Source organism: Pantherophis guttatus, chromosome 1 (assembly GCF_059756535.1).
Source record: "Pantherophis guttatus breed Tessera chromosome 1, ASM5975653v1, whole genome shotgun sequence".
Taxonomy (NCBI): domain Eukaryota; kingdom Metazoa; phylum Chordata; class Lepidosauria; order Squamata; family Colubridae; genus Pantherophis; species Pantherophis guttatus.
In genome coordinates, this window is record NC_142063.1 from 90,710,640 (window position 1) to 90,729,067 (window position 18,428).

The 18,428-nt window shown below is 37.9% G+C and overlaps 1 protein-coding gene across 4 annotated transcripts in view; it reads left to right on the forward strand.

The window, feature by feature from the left end:
* The window catches only part of ANO3 (anoctamin 3), a 231,745-nt gene that overhangs the window by 178,705 nt on the left and 34,612 nt on the right, over positions 1-18,428 (forward strand). For all 4 annotated transcript variants that reach the window (XM_087877745.1, XM_087877743.1, XM_034417234.3 and 1 more), the window contains 3 exons: positions 489-623; positions 7,189-7,285; positions 11,812-11,872. In XM_087877745.1, the coding sequence (XP_087733871.1) occupies positions 489-623; positions 7,189-7,285; positions 11,812-11,872 (293 nt within the window). The remainder of the gene's footprint in view (positions 1-488; positions 624-7,188; positions 7,286-11,811; positions 11,873-18,428) is intronic.

Below are 18,428 nucleotides of genomic sequence, written 5' to 3' on the forward strand. Positions count from 1 at the left end.
AGGCAGGGTGGGCGGGGCCAGCCAGGAGTGGGATTTGGGGGTTCTCCGAACTGCACAGAATTTTAGTTAGACGTTCTCCCGAACCCCTGCAAACCCCCAGCAGCCCATCCCTGTGTAATAGTGATAACCTGTAACTGGTTTTTGTTTTGTTGATTTTATGTATGAATTGTCAAAGCCAATCCAAACAGATAGTCGTGTCCTTGCCCAAATGTCTCTTTCTCCTAATCCTGCCTTTGCTTTATGCAAATTCTAGTTACCTCCCAATTTATGGATAAACAACATGAATTTTCTTAAATGCAATCAAAAGTCCTCGAATTAGATGTTAAAGTGAAATTTTAAGAAATCCTTCGGTTCTATATCAAAGGTCCTTTCTGTGCCATATTTGATACAATTATGATTCATCTCAACATTTAAAGCAATGGTGACTCTCTCTCTCTCTCTTCTTCTTCTTCTTCTTCTCTGTCTCTCTCTCTCTCTCTTAAATGCAGGCGATATTTTGGAGAGAAAATTGGTCTTTATTTTGCTTGGTTGGGGTGGTACACCGGGATGCTTATCCCTGCTGCACTTGTTGGATTGTTTGTTTTCCTTTATGGGTTATTTACCATGGATTCTAGTCAAGTAAGGTAAGAAGTGAAAGGATACCATGTTTAAAAATAAATAAATGGCAAAGAGTAAGCGGTGGATCAGCCAAGGAAATGCTACAGTTTGAAGGGCTGTGGAGCACTCTGGATTCTGTTCCAGAAAAGTGCTCTCCTGCTTAAATATTTATTTATTTCTTACCAGATTTGTATGACTTTATTTGTTTATTAATATAAATATATGCCACCTGTCTGCAACTTTAAAAAAGCAGCTGAGTCTTGACTCAGCATCTTATGGCCGATCTCTGCAGAAATACAGATAGTCTTCAACTAGCAACATTATTTAAAAGTTACAATGGCCCTGAAAAAAGTGACTTATAACCGTTTTTCACACTTATGACTATTGCAGCATCCCCATAGTTATGTGATAAAAATTTGGACGCTTGGCAAACTGACTCATATTTATGACTGTTGCAGTGTCCTGGTGTTAAGTGATCATCTTTTGTGACTTTCTGATGAGCAAAGTCAATGGGGAAGCCAGATTCACTTAACAACCATCTTACTAACTTAAACACTGCTGTGATTTATTTAACAACGGTGCAAGAAAGATTGTAAAATGGGACAAAACACACTTAACCTATCTCACTTTACAGACATTTTGGGTATAAATTGTGGTTGTAAGTCAAGAACTACCTGTGATTTACTAGCAACTAAAATAATAATTTCCCTTGGCAATTTGTAGATTTGTGCAATCTAGAGTTTCTTTGGAGGGGAGGATTTGAGATTGAATGTAAGGAACTCAAGAGAGTTCCTGCCAGTTAATCACGGGAAAGGGCTACACTGTTAGAACTGGAACTTAAAAATGTTGCATGTTCACTTCAGTCTAACTTAAATTGTACCTTGTGTGTCTTAAATAATACTTGTCTATTTCAGATCCATAGTCTCTCTCTCTCTGTGATATTTTTCTGTTCAATAATAATTTGCAGTGTAAATATGTTTGTATGCAGAAAAAATAAAATTCACTTTAACAGATTTCTCTGCCTTATAAATCAACAAATAAAAGGGTTTGATCATGTGAAGAACTATGTCATACATAGGAGGTTAATATTCAGAATACATTAATATTATATTCTGCAACTACTTAACTAAATAATTGCCGGGAATGATACGATGCAGTGGTGCAGGTGGCATGTTTTTGGTGAGGGGGAAGATGTAAGATGGTGGTCCAAATTAGGAGATGTTTGCAAAAATATCCCTGAAATTGAAGCCAGTAGGGTAATTGTTCCCTTTGACTTGGGGGAAGAATAGATGGATCAAGGGAGGTTGATGTGGTCTGGAGAACTAAGCATGCAAAGATACCATGGTGGGAACAGGAAGAAAGAGAGATTGCAAAAGACAGAGGCTATGCCATTTGTTGGGAAGGTGACTTTCCAATAATTCATTCCAATCCTGTTTGTCCCAATGACTTGTCATGTAAACTCCAGTGGTCCTGGTTTATGGCTATTCTTATTCAATGTTTGGTTAGTATGGTTAGTTTGTATGCATTGTTGAAATGAGGCTGAGTGAATGGGGAAGATGTACTTTTTTTGGAGACGTGCCCAAGTGAGGTTCACGTGAGGCACCAACTGTGACTGCAGGCAAGGCAGGGAATTTCAGAAATTCTGATAGCTACCAAATTACTGCTCCAAAGGTAGGTGATTGCTATCTGGAGGCTTTAGGGTTTCTGGATGGGAAGGAACATGTTTCATCTTATCTGTCAGCCCTTTGAAGTAGGTTAGGTCAGGAACAGACCAAGCAAGGATATCAGAAATATTACTTACTTTTGTACAGTATTTTAACAGAGTCTATCAGAATAACTCTCTGCCTACTCTTAAACCATGTAGAATCAAGACATGTTGTTTTTAATTTCTTTTCATGCTTTTCAGTTTCCCATTGTCTTATACATTCTCTTAACTGTTCTTGCATTCCTTCATCAATGTTATTCTTCCCACTCCTCTATACCACCCTGGCAAAACCACATAACAATAAATTTTAAAGCCTCCCAAGTCTGGATATTTTCCATCTTTAATTCTTAATAGGCTTTCTTGTACTTCTCCAGACAGAGTTGGTGTGCAATTCTGGGGGGAAGGTGTCTTCTGGACACATAGCTCCTGCTTGCACTCATTTTTGGATCAGGACCAATTCATGGTCATTTATGCTTTAGTTACCTCCCATTGTGATTATTAGAGTGTGTTCTATCTGGGGCTGCTTCTGAACAGCATTCAGAACTGTATGTAACTGTAACTGTTCCAGAATATGACAGTACGGCTAACCTTAAAAATATCAAGGTATGAACATAGAAAATTAATGTTCCATGAGCTGCATTCATTCCTGAAAAGCTTCTGAGACAATTCAGAGTATTCACTGTCACCTCCAAAGCCTTACACAGCACAAAGACAATTCATTTTTCTACCATTTCTGACTATCCCACCCATCCACCAAGATAGACATACACCAGGTTCTTTCCAGTAAGCAGCATGATCTGGCAGGGCCCAGGAGAAATGCCTTTTCTGTCATGGCAAATGCTGTGTGGAACAGCATCCCCCTAAGATTTAGATGGCTCTATGTCTATACTGTCTAATAAGGCTTTAAAGAGCTGGCTTTTCCCTCAAGTGCAAGAGTTGGGTGGTAAGAGATGCCTGTTAACTATTTGCTTTCTGTCTGTAAGGTAAAAGGGATTTCTGGTACATTGGAAGTTGATTGTTATTGCAGTTCTTTTTAATGTTTTGGGATTCTTGTTGTTAGCTGCCCAGATTTGCCACAACAACATAAGTTGTCTAAAGAAGCAGCCTCAGAATAGAATGACAATTATGAGCATAGTAACATTTTCCCCAAAGTTCCCAATAAATCGTAGTCCCTAGAACAGGGGGGTCAAACTCGCAGCCTACGGGCCAGATGCGTCACGCATTGGCCACACCATCCCTGTTTTAGCGAAGGGGGGGAGTTGTGATACATCACGTGACGACAACGTGACAATACGACTTTGACACCCCTGCCATAGAAAGTCATCTGATGATAATATTACAAGTTTCTGAAGGCACTATTGGTTATAGCAGAGTACTGAGCAGATTGAATGTACTGCTAGATTATAGCTTCATTGCTTTGATGCAACATTGTACACCACTAGCTAGCTCCATCTTTTAAAGTGTGCACTAAAGCACGTACAAAGCATAGCTCCCTCTGCAAAAGATAAGACTTTCACACAAACTTGAAGAGGGGAGTTTTATTTTCTAGCAAATGCAACTTTGTTTGCTCTGAAAGTTCTGCCATGCTCTGAAAGTTCCTATATTGAGTGAATCTATGTGTATTGTACATATGATTTTTACAGCAATATGTAATTTCTTAAAGTTATGTAAGAGTATACCATGTAGTTAAAGCAAGTCTTCCATCTAGTGGTTTGTGATGACTTTGACATTTAAAAAAGTACCTGAATAATGCAGCTGGCTTTTAGAAGGAATGATGAGCAGATGTTATTGTTATTCACAGCAAAATGTAATTACTTGATCTTAACATAAATAGAATTATATAGGCATATATCCTAGCTATATATATATTCTCACATTATGCATGATGATTTGAGATTTCAAACCAGCCAAATGGATAAATTTAGCAGTTATAGTGGTAAGCATTCTTGTATAAAATAAACATAGCCAGGTGTTTATTCCATATTTAAAAAGCCAAGCATTATTTTACCTTTCTCAGCATTAGGTATGTTTTTGTTTAACAAAACACAGAAGCATAAAAGCCAAATCATTACACAAACATATCAAATTCCAGGATAATTCATTGAAACAAAAGCCATCACTAAGACACTCACGCAGTCCAAAAGGCTTGACGCTTGCAGTAGTTAAACTAATCTCCAGGGTAGAAACAAGTTCTTTCTCTAATATGGAAAATATGATTTTTATGGTGAATTTTCAAACTCATCTTGGATAGTAAAAATACAAAAAAAAAATTGGCAGAAACTACATGTGTAAACAAAGAGTTATTTTTTTCTGCTCCTCTTCAACACACAAGAATGAATCATAGTCAAATCCTATTTGAACGATAGGGATGGGTGGATTGACAGCAAACCAATCTGTTTTACGGCATAAATGTACAAGACACTTTCTGTGTCAAAGCGTGAATCAGCCTCGTTCCCCCCCTGGGGAAACTGTAATTAATTAGAGGTGAATGGATCTTGTTTTCCATGGTGTATACTCTCAAAGAAAGAAAACCCGAAGTATATATTCTTTGAAACATTTTATTATAAAAGTAAAAAACTAGCTAACTACATCTTACCAGCAGTTATCTCAGAGACGGACAAAGGAAGAATCAGGAAGTTAGAAAAGAAAGAATGTAGACATGCGCAGTAGTCCAATGTCTCACAAAACCAGTCTTATCTCTATTACTACAGATAAGGTTCTCTGGCCAGGCTACCGTAAATCTTAGGATGGAAACTCAGCTGGCAAACACTTAACGCAGTGACATTCTGCTCCAGAGGTTTTATGTCAGATTTTTAAAAATAAACTTGATTTTCAAAATGTTTTAACTGCCAAGGGTTCTTGCTTTTCTTAATTTATCAGCAAAAATGCTTCCCCACCAGTGGTGGTATTTAGCTGGTTCAGACTGGTTCAGATGAAAATGTAGTGGCCCCGCCCACTCACCCAGGTGCTATGCTGTACTATTTAGCCACATTTTCTAAGCCATGCACATGCGTGCAAGCCGCATGCATGAGCAAACTGGTGGTAAAATTATGTGAAACTCACTTCTGTTCCCCTCCAAATTACAGCAGCAAAGCATCTTCTGCAAAGCTCCTGTATAGCTGTATGATCAGTGTTGCAAACAACTGGGTAAAAAGCTGCAAGTATAGACTTTCAAAGACTCAAAAACAGGGGTGATATGCTCCTGGTTTGGACTGGATCGCCCGATCCAGTAGCGATGGAAGCGGGTGGTTCAGAGAACCAGTAGCAAAAATCCCTGCCCGCCCCCTCCATGCCCAGCTGAGCCGTGTGATCATCAGAGGCTTTTTTTAAAATTATTTTTAATTATTTTACTTTTTTTTATTTTTTTTATTATTTTTTCTACAACCTCTTCCACCAAAAAAAAATGCTTTTAAAAATAAAAAAAGCCTCTGATGATCACACGGCTCAGCTGAGATTGTCAGAGGCTTTTAAAAGCATTTTTTCTACAAGAGGTTGTAGAAAAAATGCTTTTAAAAGCCTCTGACAATCTCAGCTGAGCCGCGTGATCATCAGAGGCTCTTTTTTCTTTTAAAAACATTTTTTTCTACAACCTCTTCAGCTGAAGAGGTTGTAAAAAAAATGCTTTTAAAAGCCTCTGATGATCAGGCAACTCACCTGGGATTGTCAGGGGCTTTTAAAAGAAAAAAAGCCTCTGCCAATCAGGCAACTCAGCTGGGATTGTCAGAGGCTTTTAAAAGCATTTCTTTACAACCTCTTTGGCCGAAGAGGTTGTAGAAAAAATGTTTTTAAAAGAAAAAAAGCCTTTGATGAAAAAATGTTTTTAAAAGTAAAAAAAAAAGTCACATTACCCCACCACTAGCAAGCCACGCCCATAGAACCGGTAGTAACAAATTTTACATTTCACCACTGCTCAAAAGGTCTGATAAATAATCTGATTCCAAAAAGGCTAATGAAATTACTATGCAAGAAAGAATGCCACTGATTGCTATGCATTAAATGCAAGCCTTATTTATAATGAAATCAAGGTTCGTCTTTTTTCTATTCTAGCAAGCTAGAAAGAATTATCCCTTTGGCAAAAGGGACTGTTTACACCTGTGTCTCTTTGATATCTGTATTATCCAGGAACTACAGCAAAAGAGAATTAGTCTGTCTCTAGAGAGAGGAAGATTTGGAGCATTTTCATGTTGGAAAGAAAAAGAAAACCAAAAGATGTAGCCATTTATAAAAGTTTCAAAAGTGTCTAATCCCCATTCACAGAAGAATAATTTACAGCTGGGTTTAATCTTCATCCGGAACTGTGGGAAAATTCTTTTATATCCCCATAAATGCATAAAGAACCAGCCAGATGATTCCTTGGTTAAAACTAGAATATGACATCTTAGTCCCTATTTATACATATAGTGACTTGAATTAACCAATAAAGAGGGCTAAGAGTTCTGGAAATGTTTGATCTTGGATTGAAAAATAAGATCAAAAACTTCCTAATGAATGACTCAAACATGTTACAAAAATTATCTACTTTCTTATCACCAAAGGGAGTGTTGAGATTTTTGTCTAATTCTACTTTTTTAGACAATACAAACTGAAGAGTTCTATAAAACAATTTGGAATCCCTATATTCCTCCCTTGGGACGCACTCTTTCCATGACAGTTTTTAGGAAGAATCCAAAACTATTTGTTGACAGCAAAAAAGCTAATGTTATTTTCATCACAATTAAACTCTATGTACTCTTTTGTGTCTGCAGTAAATTTTATTCCATGCCAAACTGAGAGCGAAAAAAATATGTTTCCTTTAAAACTGCAAATGGTGTCAAATACGATCATCAGTGTCCACGTAACTTGCATCTTTTGGGATAACCATTTGCTTTCTTGCATCCCTGCTGTAGCAAAGAGATCTGTGAAGCAAATGAAACCATCATGTGCCCCATGTGTGAGAAGAGTTGCACACTGCAAAAGCTCAATGAAAGCTGCATCTATGCAAAGGTAACTGGTTTTCCATGACAATTGGTTTTTGTTTCCCAGAGGGCTTCTGTGAGCCCAACAAGGTGGGCTAAAATAAGAAACCAAGGCCATGTAGGTCAGGATTAGTCTTATTGTAACAGCTGTGATACTGTAACTGAATCTTACAAGTCTGAATGTGCTTCCCTCTTTCTCTCACTCTATATTCTTGTGAGTTCATAGAGTGAGATTTTAGGTCTCCCAGCACTGGAGGCTTTCAAGAAGAGTGGACTGGACAGCCCTTGTCTAAAACAATATAGTATCTCCTGTTTGTGCAGGGAATTAGAAGAGATTACCTCCAAGGTTCCTTCCAACTGTTATTCTATATTCTATGTTCTAACTAGGCAGGAGCTAGTCTGAGATGTTTCCTCACAGTACAATATTTTCTTGCCCTGGGCTCAAACCCCTCTTATCTGACCTTAATAGTGGCTCTTCCTCCTGTCCCTTTAAGCCATTCGCTCCCCTCCCCAGCTTCCACTGAAAACTATTCCTATAATAGTTTCCTCCTAATACCCAGAATCGCACTGATCTTTAAATAGCAGTCAATCATGCCATTTCATTGTGTACACTATCTCACAAGTATCATAGGGCTGGTTGACAATAAAATGTTTATGATAGAATCTAAAGGTAAAGAACAATCTGGGTGGGTCACTGGGACCAGAGGTTTAGTCTTCCGAGTGTTCAGACTCATGCTGGGGCCCATCCCCTAGGAAAGTTTTCTCTCTCAGCAGAATGTGTGCTTTGGGCTCTTCTATGTGTCGTATTTATCAGATTATACCTCTTTCCTAGTTCACAAACTGAGGGAGAGGGAAGTACATTCTTGTTTGTTTGTTTGTTTGTTTAACACATAAAATATCCCAAAGCACACATTCTGGTAGAGAAAAGTTCCCTGAAGATGACCTCCAGCACAAGTCCAAAAACTTGGAAAACTAAGCCTCTGGTCCCAGTGACTGACCCAGATTGGATTCTGCAACAATATCCTGGGACACGTATATTTGCCTTCATTTATAAAGACGAGGTAGTCCTTGTCTTATAACAGTTCATTTAGTGACAGTTCGAAGTTACAATGGCACTGAAAAAAGTGACTTATGACTGCTTTTCACACTTTTTTCAGACAGCCAGTAAGTTATTTATAGACAATCCTGCTTTGGATAATAAATAGTTCGTACATATTTTAGCTCTTGATTAGCTGATTCCAGAATCATGTGATATTACTGCTTCCAGTTACTTATCTGTATTGTATACTTCTTGAAAAATGTGTACGATATCTGTAAAACAAATCTTGATTGCTTCATCAGTTGGCAGAAATCTGTGGATTTATTACTTCCTTTTGAAAATCAAGACACATATTTTTATCAAATCGTTGCATGCAAACTCTATACTCTACAGCAACCAAAACCAGATAAATCATTTTGCAATCACATATTGTGGAACTCACAATACAAACAAATTAAATTGATATTCTAATACCCAAGGAAGGAGTGGTTACCTGACCTAGAAACCTCATTTCTATTTATGGAAAGCAAAAATCGGTGTGGAGACACATAGGTGAGAGATGGCCTTGCGTCATTTGGATTCAAAACCACTGTATCTGCTTTATCTAGTTTCACATATCCCCTCCCAATTAGACTGGACCCAATCAAATTAATATCTTTCTCAAATTGAAAACAAAGTGAGCCTCTTGTTTGTGACTCAAGCCAAGAAGTTGAAGCTTATGAGAAACTAATTGCATAACTGTAAATCAGTTCATGAGCTCTAAAACTAGGGCAAAGTCAAAAGCCTGTGGAGAAAAATGTAGGCAGATCAGATCTTTATGAACACAAGACATGTGATATCAAGAGGTTTCTCCCTTGCTTAAAGGAGGCAATTTCAAAGAGCAGGTTTGTGGTAAAGCAGAATCAGAGCAGATCTGCATCCTTTGTATTGATCAAATTCAAAATCTCAACAGATACTGTGTCTTGCCAAGGATTTTAATTAAATATAAGATGTAATCCTACTGTGTATATAATACCAATCTAATCTGAAAACTATCAGAAAACACGTATATAATTTATCACTAAAGTGTACTCTTATCTAAATGGTGCACTCCATTTGCACCTTCTAAAAGACCATTAAGACCAAAAGACCAATCATTAAGAGTATAAGAGTGACTCAGCCTTGTGAGACCAGAAAGGAACAATGATTTAATTAATTGGCATGCCGACAATCAAAAGTCTGTTGCTTAGGAAGCTGAGTGGTAGGTTATGGAATCCTGTTTATAGAATGGTTTCTTTTAGATTCTGACATTTTTGTAATTGGCCTAAAATGAATAATGTGATAGTGCAGATAGTGTTTTGAAGTATAATGTGCTTTATTTTTATAGTGCTAATGTTCTGTAACTATTGCTCAGAGCAGCCTACAGTAATAGCATTTTCTATTTATCATGAATTTATGGATAATCCCCCCTTAACATCCACTCATTCAGTGACTATTCAAAGTGATGGTGTTGAATAATGAGATTTACAGCCAGCTCTCATAAATGCAGCCCTTGCTGCATTCCTGTTGTCACATTGCAATTTGTATGCTTGACAACCGGCTCACAATTATGATGGTTATGATCCTGCAGTCACATGATCGCCATGCACAATCTTCTGTGCCAGCTTCTGACAAGCAGTCAATGAGAAAACCAATAGTCCCAAAGGTGTTTTTTTCAGGAGACCACTGGACTTTCTTGTTTTTCTTTGAAGATGTTTTGCTTCTCATCCAAGAAGCTTCTTCAGCTCTGGCTGGATGGTGGGGAATGTTCCCCATTCCATTCCCCACCATCCAGTCAAAGAAGCTTCTTGGATGAGAAGCAAAATGTCTTCAAAGAAAAACAAGAAAGCCCAGTTGCCTCCTGAAAAAGCACTTTTGGGACAACCGTGACCTGGATGTGAGAATCTCCATAGACACTGAGAAAACCAATAGAAGGTTGTAAATGGTGACCATATGATATAATGCTTAATGACTATGTGGGATTCATTTAACAAAGGCCACAACTGTTGTATGTTGGCACAATCACATGGGGTCATACTTTGCCACAGCATCATTTAGTGACCAGAGTTGCCAATCCCAATAACCACTGTTAAGCAAGGGTTACTTGTATATCTGCTAAGCAGGGCAGGGGTGAAATGCTCCTGGTTCGGACCGGATCACCCGATCCGGTAGCAATGGCGGCGGGTGGTTCAGAGAACCAGTAGCAAAAATCCCTGCGCACCACACCCCCATGCCCAGCTGAGCCGCACGATCATCAAAGGCTTTTTTTTTTTTACTTTTAAAAGCATTTTTTCTGCAACCTCTTCCAACGAAAAAATGCTTTGAAAAGTAAAAAAAAAAAGCCTCTGATAATCGCGCGGTTCAGCTGGGATCATCAGAGGCTTTTCAAAGCATATTTTTCTGCAACCTCTTGGCTGAAGAGGTGGTAAAAAAAATGCTTTGAAAAGTCTCTGACGATCCCAGCTGAGTTGCCTGATGGCAGAGGCTTTTCAAAGCATTAGAAAAAATGCTTTGAAAAGTTAAAAAAAAAAAGTTGGCCCACCCAGTCACATTACCCCACCACCACCAAGCCACGCCCACAGAACCGGTAGTAACAAATTTTACATTTCACCCCTGAAGCAGGGAATACCTCAACCCTGTCCGAGACTGGTCCGAGAGAGTGAATGGACCAAGTTCACTCAGTGGACCACTGAAATGGGACTCCCTCCATTTCTAGTGCAATACTTACACAGCCACAATATTACCCTGCCTCTCTATAATAACAGTAACCACACACAGCTGGAGAGGTTCTGTAAAATATGCCTTTATTTCTCAAAGTTGATTAATTGGCATATGAAGAAGGCCTTTTATGCATTTAGATGTTTTTATTTATTGCCTGGAAGCTACAATTTACTCCCTTGAGAGCTGTGCTTTGTCCCAGTCTCTGTTTTCTGGAAAGGAATCAAGACCTTCCTTTGCAGCCAGCCTTTTCTGATGGAACTAATTTATAATAATTGAAATGTGGTTAAGCTGTTGTAATTGTTCCTGTTTTACTGTTAGATTGAGTTGGTCTACACAGGAAGGAGGGAAAGCCATACAAATCAAGGAGCAAACAAATATGATCTGAAATGGGGAACTGCTTCTTTAAAATTAATTGCAATTATTATTTTCCTGATATTTGAAATTCACGGCCCCATTTTTTCCCCCACAAAGTTCCATAATTTTGCTTCAAGAATTGTCCCAGAACAAATTACTTCAAATTACTTATTATGTTCTGCATAATAGATTCTGTATACTGTATATCTTGAAGATTGCTCTGCATTTATGATATTAATTTGCACAAACAAGCAGAGAAAGATTTTTTTAAAAAAAATTCAAAGAAATTGTACTATGTTTGTATAGCTGAGGCTGAAGCTCAATAATTTGTTATAACTTTCACCTTTTGGGCTGTCTTAACATTTTGAGTAGTTTCATTAATAATTTGCATAATTTCTTTTATTATTTTTTTTCCTCCTAAGGTTACATACTTATTTGATAATGGAGGAACTGTCTTCTTTGCCATTTTTATGGCTATATGGGGTAAGTTGTTCCTGTTTAATGTTAATAATGTAAAATAACAGAAAACACTATATAGTCAGTGGACTTAATAGTTGAAGTAAAATGTAATATGGAAAATTATATTTTAAAACTATTGGCAGGCTTTTGGAACATACTGTATGTCTTTATTGGGTACATTTGCTTTACATGTCTGGAATCTATTTTTCTACAATTAGGGATGAAGGAGCATAAAATTTAAAGGAAATTCTGCCATATATATTCATTGAAGCAAATTTAGATATTCAGTTTTAATGAATTTTACAGCAGCACAAAGAATAGCATTATTTCCTAGCATATAACTATCCTCTAAGGCAGGAGTGCAAACTTGATTTCATTGAGGGCCGCATCAGGGTTGTGTTTGTCCTTGGGGCACTGGGTAGGTGTGGCCAAGGTGGGCGTGGCCAGAGCAGGTATGGCCATCTCAACATCACTTGTGTTGGGGGTGCCTGCGGTGGCTCTAGCACTGTGCCAGCAAAAATGGAACTCAGGAAGGCCACGTGCGGCCCTCCTGAGGTTCATTTTCACTGGCAGAGGGTTGCAGGAGGCTGTCACAACTGAAAATGCAGCTCGGGAGGGCAAAGGCACCTTGGGCCAATCCTTCCCTGTTTCCAGAGCAGCCCTGCGGGCCAGGTCTTGACTTTGACTTCTCTAAGGAAAAAAAACTGCATGTGTAAAACAATATATGCTACTGAAATTTGATTCAAATAACATTAACTTAAAAAAAAAAACACCAATGTCAGGTAATCTGCATTTAGAAAAATGTCTGTATTCTGTATGAGAAAATGTCTGTTTTCAAAGATGAAGTCAGTCCCTGATGGGATTCTGCCTGACTGCTGACACTGGTGGATGATGAGCATATAAACTGTATGAAAAGCACATAGATGGCTAAAAAACAAAATTAAAAAATAAAATCAGAAAGATTTATATTGGGGGGAAAGAGAGCAATTGTAACTATGGAACAGTTGAAATGTTGAACTTTTTACTGATACTACACGGAATCTTCTTTGAAATGAGAAGGACACATGTAAAGGTGCAAGAGAGATAGGGTATGTGATGGTATAAGTAGGCTTCAATTAACGATGACAATTAGGATTGGCAACACCATTGTTAAGTGATATGGTGATTAAGCAAAACACCACGTGGCCACAAAGGACTTACGATATCTGTCCCACTGCAGTTGTTAAGAGAATCATCAATGTTTGTTAATTGAGATATCACATGATCATGATTTGCGATTTCACTGCCGGCTTCTCCATTGACTTTTGATTTTTGTGAAGCTTACAAAAATGTGAAGCTCACATGACCTCAGGATGCTGCAACAGTCATAAATACACATTGAATGCAAAGTGCCCAAATCATGTGACCACACTGCAAGTTTGAAGACCAGTTGTAAAAATCAATTTTTCAGCACTGACATAATTTCAAACAATTATTAAAGAGGGCAGTGGTTTATCAAAATTATATGAATAGCAAAAGGAATCAAGCAAGTGAAATCACATTGACTTCTTTCTGCAAGATTGGGGACTTCAATTAAAACATTTTGAATGAGCATCCAGCAGCCAGTAAACCCTTGCAAGAACAGTCCTCTGTAAGATTCTACAAAACTGGGTTAAAATCTTTGCCTCTTTGAGTTCTTATCACTTCTTCTTTATCTAAGAGCTGAGGTGGTGCAGTGGTTAGAATGCAGTACTGCAGGCTACTTCAGCTGACTGCTAGCTGCAGTTCAGCAGTTCAAATCTCATCCTTCCATCCTTCCGAAGTGGGTAAAATGAGGATCCAGATTGTTGGGGGCAATATGCTGACTCTGTAAACCGCTTAGAGAGGGCTGTAAAAGCACAATGAAGCCATATATAAGTCTAAGTGCTGTTGCTATTGCTGCTATCTTGCATTTAGCCTGCGTGCTCTTTCCCCATCGTTACTTTTCTTCTGATTTCTGACTCTTGGCATCTCCTAACTATTGGTGTCCACACAATATGGCTAAACAAATTCAGAATAGTGGCCACAACAATATCATGAAAACTCCTTCCATTTTTTATGCTCATTAGGTCCTCCCAACTGTCCCACTTATGTACTAAAATTTGTGTGTACACACAGAGAGAGTCTTGCTATTCCTTGACATGCTCTATATGCATGCACTAAACAGATAACAAGAACAAGACAACCACTTTTCAGACAATAAACCAAATTTGTGCAGAGAAGAGTCAATCAAGCTGTCCCTTCCAGATTTTTTGCCTTGTCTTGAAAAATATCTGTAGGAACTAAATAACTACCAGAACGAGGCTTGAGAGAATAATAAATTTGTCTATTCTTCCCTGATTTCTTTCATGCAACTTCCACAAATCTTCCTGTTTTATCCAAGGTGCTTTTTAAAAAAATGGTATTTCAGTATAGGAAAAATAAATGAAAATTGAGTCACAAGGTACCAGACATTTATTTTACTATGTGACATGGTTAGTAGACAATGTATTTATTTTTCACATTTGTAGGGCGTCCCTTGGCTTTAGGGTTTTCAGAAGAGCATCTTGTTCTCCTTCCCATTATATCACAACAGTGGTGAAATCCAATTTTTTTTTCTACCTGTCTGTGGGCTTGGTGGGCGTGGCAGGGAAGGAGACTGCAAAATCACCATTCCCACCCCACTCCAGTGTTGCAGAAAATTAAAGGAGTCAGATTTCGAAATCAAGAAAAGCTTTTATTTTGGCCAAAATACTGTTCAGACAGAAATATATTCATCTAACAGCTGAACAACATTCTGTTAAAGACACACATTCTTATAGACTCCAAAGCAGCAAAACACGGAAATATATGAAATCAGTCCTAATGGCTAGGCCCCTTGTTGCTGGGCAAAAAGGCTGATTCATGCTGATCCATGTGGTTTTTAGTTCTGCATTTTGACATGAAAGGAGAACATTAGCTAAGTCTGCGGTTTGACTTTTTGAACTCAGAAACTGTCTCTTACAATAACAAGTCAAGGGACCTTTAGAGATCATTCAAGCCAAACCCATATTATTTCACTCTTATATCCAAATTTCACTTTACGTCCTACTTTACCAGGGGAAGGATATTGCAAAATCTCCATTTCCAGCCCACTCTGGGACCAGCCAGAGGTGGTATTTGCCAGTTCTCTGAACTACTCAAAATTTCAGCTACCGGTTCTCCAGAACCTGTCAGAACCTGCTGGATTTCACCCCTGTATCACAGGCACAATTGCTAAACAAGGAGGGAAGGTTTCTCTGTGGCTCTTCCCAGCTTTTGCAATTATTTACCAAAGTGGTTGAGCTAGTTTCACTTCCAGGCTGTTGTTCTCCTTGCAAACCCAACATTTATTCAGGCAGGAGTTTGACCTTTCATTGTTTCTAAAATCAAGAAACTTTAATTGATTAGGGGTGTGTGTATGTCTTTGTTTGTTTTGAATTAGGTTTAATTATAGTCATGTACTTTAGCTTCATTTTGGCCAGGAAGACAATTACAATACAGTAAATAAATATTTGCATTTTGTCCTTCCATCAAAAGGCCCTTACAATACATGAGGTTATGCAATTCATCTTCCCCTCAACCTTGCAAAAGAGATTAAACAATCTAACCAGGTGAACAGATTAAGCTCTCTAGCCTAAACACATACCTCATTTTATGTAATAAAGCATGTTACCCATTCCATTCCAGAGACTACCCATGTGTTTGTATGAAAAAGAACAACAATATTATCTGGCCAGTCATAGGAGCCATCATCTGGAGTAGTTTCTGTGCTATTTCTTATGGTATAGAAATAAATGTATCTCCCCAATACAGTTTCATAAAAAGAAGCTTTTGATCCAAACTACATGTTCTACAAGAGTTAAAAAGATGTGGCTGTTCTTACAGATCTATCTCTATTTAAGTATTACTGCTGTTATTGCTATTGTGGTGTATATTTACATAAAATCCTCTGCTTTGTTTCAATTTTATAGAACTGATAGAGAGAATTTGTTTTTTCCAAGTCTGGAAACTAGTGTAAATGCAAGCAACATGCTTCTTTTTATTTATATGACTTTAAATTTATATATTTTTTTCTTGATTTGATTTCTAAACCAGCTTTATTTTGTACAATTCTAGACAGGGTATATAATCCTCCCAACTCCCATTTTCCCCATAACAACCACCCTGTGAAATAGTTTGGGCTGAGAGTAAGTGAGTAGCCCAAAATAACTCAGCTGTCTTCCATTCCTAAGGATGAACTTTCCTAATTCCTAAAGATTTGGGGTCTTCTGGTTAAGCATCTTAACTCTACATAATTGGTCTTTCTAAAGGAGAAATATTTTATATTCAAAGTAATTATATAAAATTATAAATTACAATTATAATTTTGATGGAATTGAAACAAGTGAACTGGTATGGAAACAGAAAATGAATTGCCAATTGCTATAGTATCAACTCTAATACGTTTAGAGTTGGGGACAAGAAATAGCAGAAGATTATGATGTTGTTTCAACCTAGAAAATGGAATCCATCGCCATTAGCATCTGCATCTGAAGGAATATCAAAATGCATTTTAACACGGTAGCACAGGGGTTAGAGTGCAGTACTGCAGGCTACTTCTGTGACTGCCCTACAAATCTCACCAGGCTCAAGGTTGACTCAGCCTTCCATCCTTCCGAGATGGCTAAAATGAAGACCCAAAATTGTTGGGGGCAATATGCTGACTCTGTAAACTGCTTAGAGAGGGCTGTAAAGCACTGTAAAGCAGTATATAAATCTGAATGCTATTGCTATTGCTATCTTTCCTCCTCACCTCCAATTCTCCAGCATGGATTCCTGTAAACATCTGGATTCCCACCCACTTTGATGTTATGAACCAAGATTGATTCTTGACAAAGGCAAAGTTGAAACTATTAGTGTGGTGTGGCAAAATAAGAAGCATAAATAATCTTGGTTTGGTAACTTAGAATACAATCCCTTTTTTCTTCCCTTTAGGTAAGATCAATTCCGAGAGAGATTTTATTTTATTTTTGAAAGGCAGCTTGTTCTTATTACATTTTCTATGTACTCCTTTTATTAATTTGGCTCATGTTCTGAAGAAATGGAAGTCTTAAAATGATGGTGAAACAACAGGACAAGAAAGCAAATAGACACACCATTTTAAGATACTATAAAGACAGTAGTTTATAAAACATTTTGAGTATATGCCCTTTTTGCTTGAAGGTGTTCAAGTGCAACCTTTTTTGACAAAACTAGTTTTGGACAGGAAATGCTTTCCCAAACAATTTGAAATGATCCTGATATAATATGTGCTAAAATGTGACTGAAAATAGACCCACAGCACAGCTTGCGCCCAGCAAAAAGGGTTGGCTGTAGTTTAGTGCAAATGTTTTGAACAGCAAAACCAGAGCTTCAGGGAATAGTACATAATGACAGAAACCAGGGCAAGCCACTAAAAGGCAAAACCACAGTGACATATGATACAAACCTGTCCTTACATGCTTCCATCCTGATGCATGATGCAACAGTACATGTGTTGCGGTATTTGTGAATGCTGTTCTAAGGCCCAAGAGGAGCAAATTTATTCTACTGAAATACAAATCAGGTATATTAGTCTAGCTTCCCTTTGAGACTTAGTTTATCTACAAAAAATAATTAAAAGCCTTGAAGTTGATTATTCTTCTGTACAATTAAGTAAGCATATGGTTTATATCTTAGGCTGCATTATAACAACTGGGCAGCATTAACAGAAGGTTAGAATCAAGATCATGTGAAGTATAGCTTTATAATGCCTTAGTAAGACCACATTTGTAATATGGCACCCAGTGTTGGTCACCATAATATAAAAAAGACATTGAGACTCTAGAAAGAGCACAGAGAAGAACAACAAAGACGATTAGGGATTGGAGGCTAAAAGAGATGAGGAACAGTTGCAGGTATTGAGTATGTACAGTTAATGAAAAGAAAGACTAGGAGGTGATATGATAGCTGTGTTCCAATATCTAAGAGGTTGGCACAAAGAAGAGAGTCAACCTATTTTCCAAAGCACTTGAAAGCAGGACAAGAAGCAATGGGTGGAACCTAATTAAGGAGAGAACTATCCTAAGAACTATGGAGAAATTTCCCAACAATAGAGCAATCAATCAGTGGAATGACTTGCCTCCAGAAGTTGTGGGTAGGCCAACACTGCAGGTTTTAAGACAAGATTGGACAACCATTTGTCTGAAATGATATAAGGTTTCCTGCTTAAATAGGGAGTTGGACTAGAAGACCTCCAAGGTCCTTCCAACTCTGTTAGTCTGCTAACTTTCTTTTATTTCCAGCCTGATGTACTACAGATGAGCTGGAGCTCCAAGTTCCTTGAATTCCCAAATAGCCTGCAGTTTGGAAAGTTGGGCAGTTACAATTCTAGCATATCGAGGAGACATCACTTTGGTGAACGTGGCTATTGATTTTAAACTGACCTACCAATAATAATTAGATAAAGGTAAAGGTAAAGGTTCCCCTCACATATTTGTGCTAGTCATTCCCAACTCTAGGGGCGGTGCTCATCTCCGTTTCAAAGCTAAAGAGCCAGCACTGT